We start from the raw sequence: 14,333 nt of genomic DNA on the forward strand, positions 1-14,333 counted from the left end.
TTAGGGAAGGAAATTTTATTTTAATAGTTACATCATTGATTTTTTAAATATCTATTTTTTATTTAAGTCATCTAACAAAAATAATTTATATTAATGAAATTGCGAAAAATCATCTATTGATAATCTTTTGAAAATTCAATTTTATTCTGTAATAAAAATTTATGGACAGTTCAAAGTTTCTCAAAAAAAAAAATTATACTTTTTCCCATTAGAAATAAAAATACTTAAAAGTATATTAGAGATATTTTCTAAAAAAAAAAAAAATAAATAAACACTGGATTTTTCTCTTTCCTCATATATGATTACATTACATGTCAACACGCAGCCTGCATTTATGCTTGTCGTCATTCGCCTAAGTCCGATCCTCCCTCCCTCCTTCTCTCTCTCTCTCTCACTCCTCTCAACTTCTTTGGGCCCGTATCTACCATGGTAAGCAGTCTATCCGCGGTGACGGTGACGAACAGGCCGATTGTACGTTGCTCCGTCGCTTTCAGTTATCGTGACAATCGATTTCCGATTATCGTTCTCTGGATCTCTATCGATAGAGATGTGTCACACATTCCTAGAAATCGCAAACTATCCCTCCAAATAACGCTTCGTATTAGTCACCGTGTTAATTTGATATATCGTAAAAAAAGTGAGCAAAGAAAAGTATATTGATTATAAGTGACTGATCTTATGTTATTAATTGGTGAATTTCTCTGGATAAATCTGCGTGAAACTGTACTTTCTTTTTAACATTGTATTACTCGAGATGCAAGAGGAATCAACGATTTTCCTGATGTATTTTTCGGACGTCAATCATTAACTATGACGGATGATTCGTGAAAGGAATTAATACGGTGAGTCAGAATCGAAACTCGCGTGTTTTTCTCTCTCTTTTTTTTTTTTCTGTTTTTGCGTGCTCGTCGATCCCATAACTTCCCCCTCGTATTTTTATCGAGAAAAATATGAGAATAACGGTCGAGTGCAATTTTCAAGTGTCGTTCAAGTGTCGTTCGGGCAAGTTGACGTGAGAAACGATAGTTGGCGAAGAGAGTTGTTGATGAAGCAAACGGCAATCGGTCCCGAGACATGTGCGTCATTTTGAGGACCAATGCCAAGATCAAGGCAAAAAAACGGACGCATGGGTTTCCTTACAGCCTTACCAACCTTTTTGAAATGAAAAAAAGACCACTACAATACGCGATACGCATGTTGCCAGTGTATCTTTCTCCTCCTTTTTCGTGCCATTTCTTTGTCACTGTCTCCCTAATCGCGACTCTGTAGCTACAGACGACGTGGTATAGCACGTGGTGTACTGTGGGCGGGTTTCGAATGTGTCACGACTCGATTCGAACTTATCCCATTGAGGTGTAACGTGCGTTGACACGATATTTGTTTTGTTATTACTATTCAATCGATATCCATTGTTGCATTGTGATTTAATAATTGCAGTTATGAAATTCTTCAGGATTCTTTTTAATATTCTTCTTTCATCATTGTTTCATCATTTTTCTAGAATTAATTAGATTGTCATTCAATTTTGAAAATTTAAATTTAAAAAAATATGAAGATTTTTAATTTTTATTACTTTTACCAATCGCTTTCATTGTTATTCGAAACGATGGAGAAATTATGTTCAACTTCTCCATATTTATTATCCATCCGTTGATTTACATAAGTCTGTTTTGCTTGTGTTTAGCAAATCCCACTATGGAATATTTGTAATGGTTTCGAAGGCACATTAGGCACATTTGCATTTCTCGTTTAGAAAGCATTTCGCTCGTAGTAATTATCGACGTATAGATGCGAAAAATTTTAACCAACACCGCCACTTAACAGCGATAGTGTTCAATTAAAAGCAATCTAGAATTCTTGGAAACTAGCATGAATCCTCAATTGCAATGAGCATCTGTTCCATTTTCTAACCTTGTTCTTATTGTCTCGATATATTAACACCTTGCACTTTTACGTCATCAAGTTTGGTGAAATAATAAATTATAAACTGATAACGTATAGATATGCATTAATATTTTATTTTACATATTAAAAAAAATATGATATAAATTGGTTAAGTTAGTCATTCATAAATGAAACATTTACTAGATGTTTATATTTTTAATTAAAATTATCTTTCTTGTTTGTAAGGTACACGTAAGTTTGCATCTATAATAGTTGATATAGCACGTAACATTCTTATTAGATGTAACTTATCTTGTTTGAATTTTTGAATTTTTGAGATATAATTTAATTCTTTTCTTTACTTTTGATAAAGTACGAAGATAAAACTATAAATTGATCGAATTTGAAGATAATCACACATATTCCTTTAAAAGCTTCAGATTAATTATTTGAATATTATTGAAATATCTAAGTGATTCATTTGAAAATCACATTTCGCTCATTTGTAATTGTAAAAGTTTAAGATATCGATATTAAAAACTTGTCTTGATATTAAACGTATTGTTTACCTGGTTTCTTTCGCGTGGGTGAGCTTTCCCTGAACTCGATGCACACGCACGAGAACATTCACGTGTTGCTCTCGAAATACGAGCGCCCGTAAATTTCAATTTGCATTCTGTACCAGTGCTTTAATAATATTAATACATAACTAAGAATATGATCATTGTCTCAATAACGTGTCACAATTGTTTCCTTCTCCGGTTTCTTTTACCACAAACCAAATGTTCACCCCTGACTTTGAACTTATTTCTTAGAACATGTTTAATCACATTATACTTCCTGATTATTTTTCCTCTTTCGCAATTCTTGCGGTTTCTATTTCTTTTTATTTTCATGTCGTAACACGCTGTGAATATTTTTCTTTCCTATCCTTAAAACAAGCGAAACGCGTTCTTTACCCTATCAACCCTGAGTCAGTGTATGTTTTTTCTAAAATCTTTGAATTTAACTATTCCCCTGTCCCTATTTTTTATTCCTAATTTCTTTCTTTCCAATTCATCAAACCATGTCTAACATCGCATTAACACAAGATTTTATTTAACTAACCGAGTTGTCAATTTTATTAAAATTAATATTTTTTATCTAGATAGAAACATACATATTTAATTACCTCCATAATAATACCTTAATTTTAACCATTTGTATATATAACATTTTCAGATAAATCTTAGTTCCAATCTTAGTTAAAGAACAATATAGCTTCATGACGAATAAATTTTTTTATCGGTTACCGATCGGTTCACGCTTGAGATGTACTCGAAAACAATCATTTAGCAAATCATACATCGTATCTTATTCACACCAGACGCATTATTCATCCCGAAATCCAGTCTTGCCATGAATGGAAGCAGTCATCGCCCCGGAGTAAAAGTACATCGGCAATAAACAAGATAATCAGCCGATTTGCATGAGCGCAGCACGCGTGCCGATCGTCCCGCGACTCGTCGGGTCCTTAGACACTTTCACCGTGAGTCAAGTTGACTCATTCATTGCCATTCGTCGTGTGATTAACTTGGAAATCATTTGGTGACGTCAGCCGGTTCACCGCCGATTCTATGGAAGACAACGTGACGTCTTTGCCGCGGTTTTGTCACGCGTCAAGGTGTACCAGTGAAATACGAGAAATACGTACACCACCTTACTCTTGCCGGTAGCTCGAGTTGAACGCATCGGTGAGATAGAAATAGATGGAGCTGGAAAAGAAGCTCGAGCAATTTCCTCCTTACGACACGATCGAATATGCGAAGGTTCATGCATCGTACGAGTTTAACGAATACAAATTTATTCCTTTGTTCTTTGAATTATAATATGTTATCGAACTGATATAACAGAGTATTAATGTATTCTGTGATATTTCGAGGGTTGATTCTAAAGAACGGAAAAGAATATAAAAGTTGGTGTACAAAAATGTTTTGTATTGGATAAATATGCTTGATTTAATAAATATATTTCGATTGATATTTTTGCGTAATTTGTGAAATTAGTAATTTTATAGTATATTTTCAAATAAATAATTCTGGAACTAATATAAGTTTCCTATAACATTAAAGAAGATTGCTGATAGTTTTCTTGTAAAATATATTTTGTACGCTTTGTTAATTAAAAATTTTATGCACAGCATAAAAAATGAAATAAAAGGATTTTGCTTACTCGTTCGAAGTTATTTATTTCGAAACAGGCACGTTATTGAAAAAATTATTTATATCGTAAAAAGGAGGTTTAGCGTGAAAAGACAAGATAGAACAACGAGGCGACATTATCCGTTGTTGGTTCCCATGTCTACCATCAGTTTTGACGAGTTTTTTGTTACAAAGGGCGCCTAGTACCGGGTGTCCGTTAATTTCTCTTAATTAAGCTCAATCGAGGTTAATGCACCGCAGCTTGACCCTAGTTTACTAAATCCAGCGAAGTCTGAACCAGTGATGGTTTCTTCATCGATATCGCATGACCTACCACATCTAAATATTGTGCCAGTCATTTCAGATGTACACAAGGTATATCTTGACAAATACGTATATTTTATGTGTTAATTTTAGAGAGAGAGAGAGAGAGAGAGAGAGAGAGAGAGAGAGAGAGAGAGAGAGAGATCTTTAAATTTATCAATGAATCATATTATTAAAAAAATTCAAAATTTTATCTTAGAAAAATATTAATACTTGATATTTATAATACTTTGCAGATGCATCGATGTATATATTTAAAAAATAAAATTATTTTGTGATAAATTTTAATTCTTCAAAATTGATGATTTCTCATAATTTTTTACGAACCATTGGTCAAATTTCCTGTGCAATAGTTGTGTAAATAGGTCGAAATCGAATTAAATCGTTTTATCAAACAGATTTTCTGATTCGATTCAGGAAATTGTTTCAAAGCAGCGTCGTGACTTCCGCTTTACGTCATGCATTGCAGATCATGCCAAAAGTTTAGGTCGCGGTTTCCTCTTCGTGGGAATTCACATTTCTCGTTTTATAAGCGCGTGAAAAAATCATAAAGCAAAATTATATTGGAACGAATATATTTCTTTTATATATTCAAAAACAATTTTATTTTCTCCATTATTATATAACAAATTTATTAAAAATATATATATTTTTCATTTCGTAAAAATAGTAATTCTAAGATAAATAAAATTATTTTCATAAAATTAATTTAAATTAGATTTCTTTTTCATAAGAATATCTCATTTTTTTTATTATTATTTGTTTTAGTCCTCGGACGTGATTAAAATCGAATAAATCTTTCACTTGAAACAAAGTGAAAATTTTCGAAATGGATAATTTCGCGTGGTTATTACGTTCTGAAAATAGAACAGAAAGCGCAATAATCGATGGCGAAATATCAAGGTAACAATAATTCTTATCAATAAAATCTTAAAAACAATAATATAAAAAATCTTATATAAACAGTTATATATGAAAATTTATTCAATTTCTTTTAATCAATCTATGCAAATTTTTACTTATAGACTCATTTATTTTCTTTAATATTCATATTTTCTTTAATAATAATAAAATATATCATATAATTCATATCAATTATAATTATAATATATGTATAATCTATAAAATATAATTCAATAAATTCATCAATTTTATTAAAACAAGATACTATATTTATTCACAGATTTTCCAAACCGTTGAGAACATTTGCAGCTGTAATTGCAATATTAATTATGATCACTGGCCTTACTGGTAATTTATTAACAATCATTGCATTGTGCAAATATCCCAAAGTTCGCAATGTTGCAGCAGCTTTTATTATAAGGTATATATAATATAAAATTAATAATAATAACATAAATACAAATAATAAAAAATAACAATATAAAATTACTTAATTATATAAAATCCCTTTTATATGAAATTTAATTTTTGTTATAATATAATATTATTGTCTATAATTTATCTATAATTATCTATAATTAGTATTGTATGTATTTATGTATCCATGATATTAATATTTTTATATACATATGATCATATTAAATCAAAATTTTGATTTATTATTATTACAGTCTCTGTGTAGCAGACTTCGTATTTTGTCTTCTCGTATTGCCTTTCGATTCCATTAGATTCGTAGATGCAAGTTGGGCAGACGTACGATTCTTCTGCGTCCTTGTACCTTTCTTGAGATATGGAAACGTTGGTGTAAGCCTTCTCTCCGTTGCAGCTATCACTATCAACAGGTATGGATCATATCTTCATTGCAATTTACATTCTTTTCATAATTATACTTCTTCGAAATATATTTTCAATAGTGTAAAAAATTAATCCGAAAGATCTCGTTCTTATCTCGTTTTTATAAATGTACAAATGAATAATTTCAAATAACTTCAAACGAAAAAATTTTATTTTTTTTAGTTTATTTTTACATGTAGAGTAATCTCCTGTTTCGTTGTATCATATGGTTCTGGCACACCCTGTATACAAGTCCTCTTCAATCATCCGTTCAAAAAAGCAATAATCATGGTTCTACAAATAAATCGTCTTCTTTATTCTTCTTTCTTTAACATTTTATTAGTTCTAAAATAGTCCAGTGATACAACATTGGTCTTATTAGTTGGATCAGTTAGTTAAATTGTATTCTTTGTATCTAATATTATAATGTTATTAAAGTATCAATGTGTTTCTTGTTATTTTTTATCATATTTTATTAAATTAATAATAAATTCAATTGAATTATTTTTTAATGACAGAGAAAGTAGAATTGATTCGCCAATTGAATCTTTGCGATTATTTATGGATTATTTTATATACACAAATTTCAAAAACTTTTTCTTATTTTAGGTATATTATGATAGCTCACAATGGTTTGTACAGCAAAGTTTACAAAAAATATTGGATTGCTTTCATGATTGTATTCTGTTGGATTTTCTCTTATGGAATGCAATTACCCACCCTGTTAGGAATTTGGGGTAAGATACAACATATAAAATATAACATAAAATATAAGTGATTTTTTTTTATAAATTAAATGACAGAATGTTCATCATTTAGAAAAATAAAAAAAGTTCAAAATTGATTACATCCAAAATACTTTAGTCTCATTTAAAATTTAAAAAATGTACATCGATAATTGAAAATTTTTTTTTCTTTTTTGAGAAAAAACAATTTTATCCACAATTCCATCTTTCTTATTAAAACCTTATTTTCGTCTCATGTTGCAGGTAGATTCGATTACGATTCGAATTTAGAAACTTGTTCGATCGTAAGGGATAGCAGAGGTCATACATCGAAAACCTTCCTTTTCGTGGTAGGTTTTGTAATACCCTGCCTGATCATTGTCGGATGCTATACTAAAATATTCTGGGTAGTCCACAGGTGAATATAATAATATCTTTTGTCTCACGTTTACACTATTCTTAACTTTTCTTAACTAAGAATAATCAATCAAAAATATATAAGAACAAATTATATCTTCAAATTTGTGTTCCACCTTTGATTTAACCAGATCCGAGATAAGAATGCGAAAACACGCGAGTCCAACGATAAAATCCCCTCATACACCCGGAAGGGATACCAGGGAGATCAAACAGAGGCGTAGCGAATGGCGAATCACGAAAATGGTCCTAGCCATTTTTCTCAGCTTCGTCGCTTGTTACCTGCCAATCACCATCGTTAAAGTTGCCGACGTCGAAGTTAAATATCCAGGTATAATCAAGCATTTATTTTCATTTATTATTTTTAAAAAAGAATTTAAAGAAAATTGAAAGAAACATTATAATACATTCATTTATTTATATTATTTCTCTTTCTCTTTCTCTCTCAGAATTTCACGTTTTGGGTTACCTGCTGCTCTACTTCGCCTCCTGCGTGAACCCGATTATTTACGTGATCATGAACAAACAATACAGGCAAGCGTACGCGGGCGTGATAGGATGTTCGCGGATAAGGGCGAGCCTTTCACCCTATGGAAGCAGCGCACCGGGTCATCATCACCAGCAGGACTACGGCCAAGGTAACTTCGAGCACCGTCGCGTGGTAACGCTCACCAAGCTCTGACCAAACGCGAGCTAAGCGACCACACCTCGCTCTCTTCGTAAGTCAAGGGCACAAATTCGCTGCTTTCTAAGAATGCAATTGGTTCCGCGGGCATGTTCCAGGCCTTTTTTTTCTTTATCGTCCTTGTATCTGCTTATATCTGCATCTCATCAATAACTGATGTTACTGTACAAGAGATTTCTTTTTTTTTGATAAAGTGAGAAATCAATTGATTAATTTTTCGTAAAGTGGAAAATTTATTAATCGAAAAAAGATCAGAGGGGGGGGAGAGGAATATTTTTATTAAATAAAAAAGATACATGTAACGTTATTGTTATATTGAAAAAGAAAAATAGAATTTTAAAAATCTTCTCATTTGAAATTCAAGATTTTCAAATTACAGGAGAAAAATGTATTCGGAATTTCTATAATCGAGCTAACCATAGTTATGAATCATCTTCTGTCATTGGTTTCTTCATTAACAGCTTCCTGCTTCCTTGCTGTGACACGTCAATCGTTAAAAATACGCGTTCGAAGAAGAATCAGAATTACGAATTGATCCTCATCTCTATTGTTTTCTTTTCAGATTATTCGAAAGATTTCAGCAAAACGATGGTATCTACAGTCTCAATCGCCATGAATCCTGTAAGAAATTCTCATTTCGAAGAGCAACCGTAATTTTAATAGACTGTTTGGAAGAAGAAGAGAAATATATAAAAGATATTAATTGAAGATTAATCTTGAAGATAAAAGCCAGTATTTAGAATGTTTTATATAACTTGCAAAATGGAAGAGATAAAACTGATGAAGATAGTCCATTAAGAATATACATCATCAGATACTAGATATTTGTACATCTATGAGAAATTTAAATGTACAAAATATGGAGAAGGACGTAATATGCAAAGTATATAAAATACCTAAAGTAAGATACTCATTTATTTAGATTTTATTTCTTTAATTATTCATTGTACGTATTAAACTTTTTAATTGATATCTTATATTCATTATTAATGTGAATTCGACGCATTATGAAATACATATTTTATTAGAAAATATAAGAAATGCCATAAAAAAAGATAATGATTGTATTAAAAGAAGAAAATATGAATGTAAATAGCAAAACTTGAGAACAGTATAATTAATCCAGATAATTAACAAACTAAAGAAAAGAAAACAGTTGAGCTGTTATTAGATTTATCTGGATTAGTAAAAAATGACTAATATTGTATAATAAATGATAAAATAAGTTATTTGTCGACCGATAAATTAGATATTGAAATATAATTAAGACAATCGTGTATATTTAATTTTTACCACACTTGAATACAAGTGTTATATTTTTACCAAAGTTTACACGTGTGTACATAGAAATAACATAATTAATTTTTGTTACCAATGTATAAAAAGTATAAATTCTAAAGATAGATTCGTAGTTTAAAACTTTATAAATTTATTTTATATTTATTCCGTATTTTCTTTGATTAATTTATATATGGAAATGATATAAAAAATTATTAAAATACAAAGTAAATAAACCTATTTATGAATTTAAATAAATGAATCTCTATATTGTTCGTTCAAAAATAAAATAACAGAACACTTTTTCTTTGGAAAATATCTATTAAAAATTATTCGTAAAATCCAATGTATTGACAAACGTCTTTAGAATTTCTTACAATTATTAAATGTATAAAAACCTCGTTGTCGTAAAGAATAGCGAATATCTGTTCTATAATTCTAAAAATAAATATATTCTAAATTTCTTTGTAAATTAAAAATATTCATATCGTTGTACAGTATTTATAACAGTACAGTATTTTTAAAGCATGTACAATTGAGATATACAAATTATACGACTAATTGTAAATATATTATAAAAGATATGCATCGCAGATTAAATTAATTAAAAAAAATCGTATTAAAAAGTAAGTTCTTTCGAATATTGTGAAAATAATATTGTCGCATAAATGGTGGGAATTTTAATTGAAAATCGCAAGAAAAAAAAAATTATTACTTGCAACATCCGCTCTTTTCTCGGATCGTAGGTTTGTCTCGCAGTCGGACAGAATCACGAATTCCTCCGTCAATTTTAGTTTTGAGCACGTTTTCCACAAGATAACGCATCGCCACATCTGCGAACAGAAATGCAAAATAAATTAGCGCGAAAATAGATAATACTTGTTGCATTGAATGATAAAAAAAATTAATAAATAAATAAAAATAATGTAAAAATTGAGAACAATGATTCTTATTTATATACGAAAACTTTATTCTTGGAAAATTTGTTATAAATTAAAATTATTCGAGTTTTATAAGAGTATTTAATTTGCTTACTTTGATAAATTTTTCTCCATTAACAATAATAAATATTATATAACTCATACTTACCAACATTTGTATTTTCTTTCGCAGAAGTTACATACCAAGCGCCAATATTATTCTCTTTGCAAAACCTGGCAATTTGTTCGGTAGGTACCACGGGGCAAGGAATGTCGCATTTGTTCGCTAAGAGAACTACCGGTATATTCGAGCCATCCGGCAGTGTGACTTTTTCTCTCAAATCACACAGCCATTTCTTGATCGATTGGAACGTAGCTATTCGCGAAATATCGAAAACCAAAGCAGCGGCCACTCTGAAAATTACGTGTCGAAATTATCAATTTGTAACGATAATGCGTTTTACTGCAATACAGTAAATATAATTTAATCTTGATCGTTGCGATTACTTACGCATATTTGTAATAAACTCTGGTCATATATCCAAATCTTTCATGACCGGCGACATCCCTAAAAGAAAACGAAAATTAATTGTAATGAAATAAAGATGCGTATAAAAATAGTGCCATAAAATCACATTTAACGTTTTATTTTATTATATTATAAATTTTATCCCGAAATTTTATGTATATATATATATATATATATACACAAAATTTAGAAAAAATAGTTTAAAAGATCGATAATAAAGATTTTTTGAAAATATTGAATATTTTTCTTATTAAAATAACATTTATTTAATATTTAAGATGAAAATTATATCATAACATTGTTACCACTAAAATAAAGAACAAAAAGAAACTATCAAGAAATTATGTAATGCAATTCTATTATCGGATTATATATGGATTATATTAAGAAACACCTTTGAAGAGCTAAAACAAATACGAAAAATGTTAATTTAGATTTATTTATTAAGATATAAGCAATATAAGATGGATGAAAATATTAAATATTAAATATTTTAATCCTATTTATGATTTCAACGATTCTATTGAACGGAACATGCAGAATAAACAAGGACAGTACCACAATTGTAAATTTATTTTAGTAAGAGGGTCCCAGTCGAGCGTTTTTATTGCGAAATCGGCTCCTATGGTAATCTTATAATTAGACGTAAACTTCCCTGCAAGAAGAGAAAAAATTGATTAGATTCAATAAAATTACTGAGTACTGTGAGAAGATTTGCCGGAATGTTTTCACATTATGGATAATATAATTGAGTTGTGTTATTATTTGATAATTGAATCACTTATAACATGACCAGTTAAAAACAAATGCAAAAAGATGAAAAGATTTTTTTTATGCCTCTTAAAATCCATAAATACTTCAATAATAATCTCAAACATTTATTTATAAAGTCAGAGAAGAAGCAAATAATAAATATCGTTAACCCCTTATATTATCGAATGTGTATCATTGTTCTTTGAATTTCTTTTATGTTTAATTAAAGCAACAATTAACAAATTAGGTCAAGAGTAAAAATGAAAAAGGTTATCGATTGCAGATGAATAACATTACAGATGTAGCAGCTTTCATATAAGTAATACTTAATTATTTATGTTGCTGCTTACATACATAAATGAATAAAAAATTGGGGATCATCTGGTTTAAATTGAGAAAACGTAATTCTCAAAACGTAACGTTTTATTCTTCAATGAAATTTTACACGATGGCATTATAATATTTAAAATTATCGTTCGCTTTTTCTTTTTTTTATAAATATGTATTTTAGAAATTTTAGAAATATGTAGTTTTCAAAATATTTTCAAAGAAGGACAAATGGTAAAGTAAAATTACATTATTATGGAGATTACAAATAATACATAATGCTACGTAAAGAACAATTATTAATTTTTTAATATATTGCAAGAATAAAAAATTAATTATCTCATCTTTACACTCGCAATTAAGATATTTCGCAACGTAATCTCGTCTTTAATACGATGTTTTGAACGAAATATATAATTATTTATTACTTTTTTTATAAATATAATTTTCTTACCTTCTGTGTATCTTCTAACCAATGCTGTTTTTCCTGAAACAATAACAAAAAAAAATTATTATTCTTTATTATATTTTTAAATAACAATAAACGTATAACATAAAAATTATATTGTTATTTAGGATAATAAAATAATCAATTTTCAAAATCAATTAATCATGCGTGTTATTACATTATTATATATCAATTAAAAATATATCAACTAACTATTAAGTCTGCCTTTAAAACTGCATTATTTACAAGATAAAAAAAAGTCTTATTCTATCTCTCTTCACCTCGTATTAAATAAAAATATTTATAACTTCATTAATAAATTTCAATCGATATTTTTTTTATTTTACCAATTCTCATATTCATTTTTAATGTGTTTAAAATCAATTCACTCCAAAAATCATTCACTAGAACGGATTTCTATATAATCCCAATATTTTTTATGAATGAATAAATGATAATTTCCAAATATTTACTTCCCATCATTCTTATTATCATATTAAAAAAAAAAATTATTACATACATAAATCTATATCAAGAATAAATTGCGCAATGAATACATCGACTTCTCTTACAATCTCATTTAAAGAAACTTTTTTCAAAACGTTTCGATCGAACGCCTAATAATATAAGAATCGTCCCCAAACGATGTATCATTAACCATAATAACAAGTCTTCGAGCGAATCAATTGGCAATAATTTCCACATGATGACAATAAACCACGATCAAACAAACACTTTGACACTTTGAAAACCCGAGGATATAATCCTATCCTAACTGTTCAATACGTATTTGAATATAATGATACTAACGAGTCGAAAACCGTGCCCCCGGCAGATTTTTCAAATATTTTTAAAACGGCCTGGACGCACCGACTCCATAATCACCAATTACGAGGAACTTGAACAGCAACTCCTTGTGACCGAACTTGGACAACAGGACGTCCGAATCCCTTCGCGGCTTTCTCGAGCTCATTTCCTTCCTTCTTCCTCGTCCGCGCGATTTCCACGGAAGCAAGCACACCACTCTCGTGCCCCTTCTGCCAATGATAATTAAGTTCGGCTGTATAAACTGACAAACGAAGAATGGCAAGATGCTCGACCTCAAGGGTCGTCATACCGCGTCTTTTCCCCCTCCTCTTTCTATGTATTATCGAGGCTTCGAACTCGTTATCATCTTCTCCTGTGCTGTACGTGGTAAACACTTGGTTTTTCGATATTACATATTGCTTGGTCCTCTCTTTTTTTTATACATATTTTTTAAAATGATTATTAAAAATTTGGTATTCGTCTTTTTCTACTTATTTATGTTCAATTCGGAAAATTGTTTAAAGATTGTTTGTAAGTGCATTTGTAGAACAGAATATGTATATTTATCGAAATTTCTTTTTTGGCATGCTTGTCGAAATATTTGCAATTAATAAATTAAAATTGAATATTATGTGTATATATATATATTTATTGTTCGTGATTATTGTACGTGAATTTATATCGTGTATGTCGACATATTTTTTGACAAGATTCACGTGGTTTTGAGAACATAGTGACGCATATAAAAGAAAAGCGTTTTCTTTTTTATGACTCATCATAATGCAATATTTATCCAAAGATTGAAAGAAAACATTTAGTGAAGGAATAATGGATTTATGGATGCTTTAAGAAAAAGAAATTCAAAAGAAGTGAGTGAAAAATTTGAAAAATATTTAATTTTTATTCAAAAAATATTATTGATTTTTAAAATATCTTTGGCCTTAATGTCAAGAATTTTTTTTTTTAAATTTGAAACGACCAAACAAATTAAGGAGAAAGTTGAATTTATTTAATAAAACAAATCCTCATTGGCTATTTATAATAATATAATACTATATATTATATCCTTTATAATTAAAATATTCTGTTCCATTTATTATAGAAATTTCTAAAGTTACTTATATTTTTTTTTTATCTATTGTTTATATACATTTAAAAATTCCATTTTTTATAAATATCTTAATCATTAAGTTGCGCCTTAAGCATCAAAATATACTCGATAATATAAAATATATTTATTTGAAAGAATTTGAAAAAGACAAATATGAAATTTAAAAAATATTCGTGAATTTGTTATCGAACAATTTTTACGGTAAAAT

At 29.1% G+C, this 14,333-nt stretch overlaps 2 protein-coding genes across 4 annotated transcripts; one reads left to right on the forward strand and one right to left on the reverse strand.

Annotated features, from left to right (window-relative positions):
- Positions 1 to 422: 422 nt before the first annotated feature.
- Positions 423 to 10,913, forward strand: LOC108001224 (G-protein coupled receptor moody). 3 transcript variants are annotated; one of them, XM_017062144.3, is made up of 9 exons: positions 423 to 842; positions 5,157 to 5,291; positions 5,572 to 5,712; positions 5,963 to 6,133; positions 6,735 to 6,862; positions 7,115 to 7,268; positions 7,399 to 7,598; positions 7,717 to 7,905; positions 8,515 to 10,913. In XM_017062144.3, the coding sequence occupies exons 2-9, from the start codon at positions 5,218 to 5,220 to the stop codon at positions 8,604 to 8,606; spliced, it is 1,149 nt and encodes a 382-aa protein (XP_016917633.2). In that variant the 5' UTR covers positions 423 to 842; positions 5,157 to 5,217; the 3' UTR covers positions 8,607 to 10,913. The 3 variants fall into 3 exon arrangements, with proteins under 3 accessions (XP_016917633.2, XP_016917634.2, XP_061936929.1); XM_017062145.3 differs by having other exon boundaries at positions 7,717 to 7,986; positions 8,515 to 8,623; XM_062080945.1 differs by lacking the exon at positions 423 to 842 and adding an exon at positions 4,260 to 4,439.
- On the reverse strand, positions 9,211 to 13,338 carry LOC108001210 (ras-related protein Rab-38). Its single transcript, XM_017062116.3, has 6 exons — positions 13,078 to 13,338; positions 12,214 to 12,246; positions 11,238 to 11,334; positions 10,662 to 10,718; positions 10,320 to 10,564; positions 9,211 to 10,063 (listed from the first exon to the last, which is right to left on the reverse strand). Exons 1-6 carry the CDS (start codon positions 13,178 to 13,180, stop codon positions 9,942 to 9,944), a joined length of 657 nt encoding a protein of 218 aa, XP_016917605.1. The 5' UTR covers positions 13,181 to 13,338; the 3' UTR covers positions 9,211 to 9,941.
- Between the last annotated feature and the right edge of the window lie 995 nt (positions 13,339 to 14,333).

The sequence above is a fragment of the Apis cerana genome, linkage group LG10 (genome assembly GCF_029169275.1).
Source record: "Apis cerana isolate GH-2021 linkage group LG10, AcerK_1.0, whole genome shotgun sequence".
NCBI lineage: Eukaryota > Metazoa > Arthropoda > Insecta > Hymenoptera > Apidae > Apis > Apis cerana.

Excerpts from the sequence above, each read along its gene's own strand:
- LOC108001224 (XM_017062144.3), top strand. The coding sequence starts at position 5,218 with ATGGATAATTTCGCGTGGTTATTACGTTCTGAAAATAGAACAGAAAGC. Across the intron at positions 5,713-5,962 it reads GCAGCAGCTTTTATTATAAG|TCTCTGTGTAGCAGACTTCG; the intron begins GTATATATAATA and ends TTATTATTACAG. Across the intron at positions 7,599-7,716 it reads CGTCGAAGTTAAATATCCAG|AATTTCACGTTTTGGGTTAC; the intron begins GTATAATCAAGC and ends TTTCTCTCTCAG.
- LOC108001210 (XM_017062116.3), bottom strand. The coding sequence starts at position 13,180 with ATGAGCTCGAGAAAGCCGCGAAGGGATTCGGACGTCCTGTTGTCCAAG. Across the intron at positions 12,247-13,077 it reads AATTGGTGATTATGGAGTCG|GAAAAACAGCATTGGTTAGA; the intron begins GTGCGTCCAGGC and ends TTATTGTTTCAG. Across the intron at positions 10,719-11,237 it reads AAAATAAATTTACAATTGTG|GGATGTCGCCGGTCATGAAA; the intron begins GTACTGTCCTTG and ends GTTTTCTTTTAG.